The 1,753-nt window shown below is 31.6% G+C and overlaps 1 protein-coding gene across 1 annotated transcript in view; it reads left to right on the top strand.

Moving 5' to 3' along the window:
* The first annotated feature begins 77 nt into the window (after positions 1-77).
* Positions 78-1,753, top strand: part of LOC111706885 (protein EFR3 homolog cmp44E) — a 19,398-nt gene continuing 17,722 nt past the window's right edge. Inside the window, exons 1-4 of the mRNA XM_023479831.1 lie at positions 78-191; positions 531-592; positions 945-1,026; positions 1,634-1,698. Of these exons, the coding sequence (XP_023335599.1) occupies positions 96-191; positions 531-592; positions 945-1,026; positions 1,634-1,698 (305 nt within the window). The 5' untranslated portion in view covers positions 78-95. The remainder of the gene's footprint in view (positions 192-530; positions 593-944; positions 1,027-1,633; positions 1,699-1,753) is intronic.

The following is a 1,753-nucleotide window of genomic DNA, read 5'->3' on the forward strand; positions in this document are numbered from 1 at the left end:
ATTATATAATAAAGTGAAGACCTCGTCCCGTAATGTTTTGTTCTAAGGTTTAATTATTAAATATTATTTTCAGAACTAAAGGGACTGTTCCCAAAATGTCCTGTGGTTCTTGTGGCTGCTGTTCGCCGTTTCGGCCTCGATACAAGCGCCTGGTCGACAACATTTTCCCAGATTATCCCGAGGATGGATTGGTAGGGATTCTAGGGATTCATTGGCTTAGAAATTGTCATAACCTAACCATTACTTAACAAATCAGAAATAATACATATTACCTTTAATGTTCCATTTCATTTAATTTTTGGAAATTTTTTGAGCAAACCCTTGGGTACCTTGGGGGTAACATGGGCTAAAAAATCCATTTTTTTAAAAACTAAATTTTTTTCCCACAGCCAGCTATATATTATCTTATATACATAACTTATAATTTTTATTCATCGATTTTTATTTTTAGTTTAATATCTTTAGTATTTGATTTTAAGATTCTTACTTTAAACACCAAATTGATTTTTATCTATGTATTTATTTATTAGGTAAAGGGAAATATGGACAAGCTACTGTACTACGCGGTCAACTCACCAGAGAAATTAGACAGGTAACCAATTCAGTGTCAGACTGTAGACGTAGTGAAACGNTTTATGAAGAATTTTTTGATTGATGGATTGATCATTCTATTGACGAATTATTTGATGGATGGATTAGTTGATGGATTGATTATTTGATTAATAGATTATAAAATGGACAGGACATTTGATGAATAGATTATTTGATCATTGATGGATAGATTATTTGATCATTGATGGATAGATTATTTGATCATTGATGGATAGATTATTTGATCATTGATGGATAGATTATTTGAGCATTGATGGATAGATTATTTGATGGATAGATTGTTTGATGAAATTTGTTAGATACTGGTTTATTTAATTTTTCATTTATTTATTTATTCAGTGGTTGAATATGTACGTTGAGTTCTATCTGTTGACTGTACAGCGTGTACTTGAGAATACACAGCCAGAGATGCAGGTATTTATGTTTAGTTTTCATGTACACAGTAATCATGTACAGTTTTCATGTAAATACACAGTATTGAGGTACAGTTTTCATGTAAGTACACACTATTTAGGTTCAGTTTTCATGTAAGTACACAGCATTCAGGTACAGTTTTCATGTAAGTACACAGCAATAGTTTTTATGTCCACAGTATTTATGTACAATAGTAATGTTTACAGTATTCATTTACACAGTATTTATGTACGGTACCCTTAAAACCTTTGTCTGAATAAGGATGAATAAGATATCCTTATATTTCTCTGTAAAAATTAATTATTTTTAACTGTGGTTGAGCTATTAGAGTGAAAAAATTAATGAAATTGTTAAGAATTTGACACATTTTAATAAAGAGAAACAATAATTATTTCTTCATTTCTCAGAGAGAGAGGTTTTAAAAGTACTGTTGTGAATCTGACATGCCACTTTTTATGGAGGTTCACTTGAAATTACGTCTACAGTCCCTTCAAGAATAAACGCTTTGACCTGTTGAGAGCTCTCAAAATTAAGTTGTTGACTCCCTAAAAATACCAACATAAAGGTTTCTGGCTCTCCACCACGGATAATAACTTATATTTTTCAGGTTCGTGCATCCGAATCTTTTCTTTATTTTGCCCAGAAGGAAGAGGATGTTCCTGCTTATCATAGGAGAGATAGATGGATAATTGAATTTATGCCATTTTTACCCTGAAGGCGCAACGTG

Source organism: Eurytemora carolleeae, unplaced genomic scaffold, assembly GCF_000591075.1.
Source record: "Eurytemora carolleeae unplaced genomic scaffold, Eaff_2.0 scaffold408, whole genome shotgun sequence".
NCBI lineage: Eukaryota > Metazoa > Arthropoda > Copepoda > Calanoida > Temoridae > Eurytemora > Eurytemora carolleeae.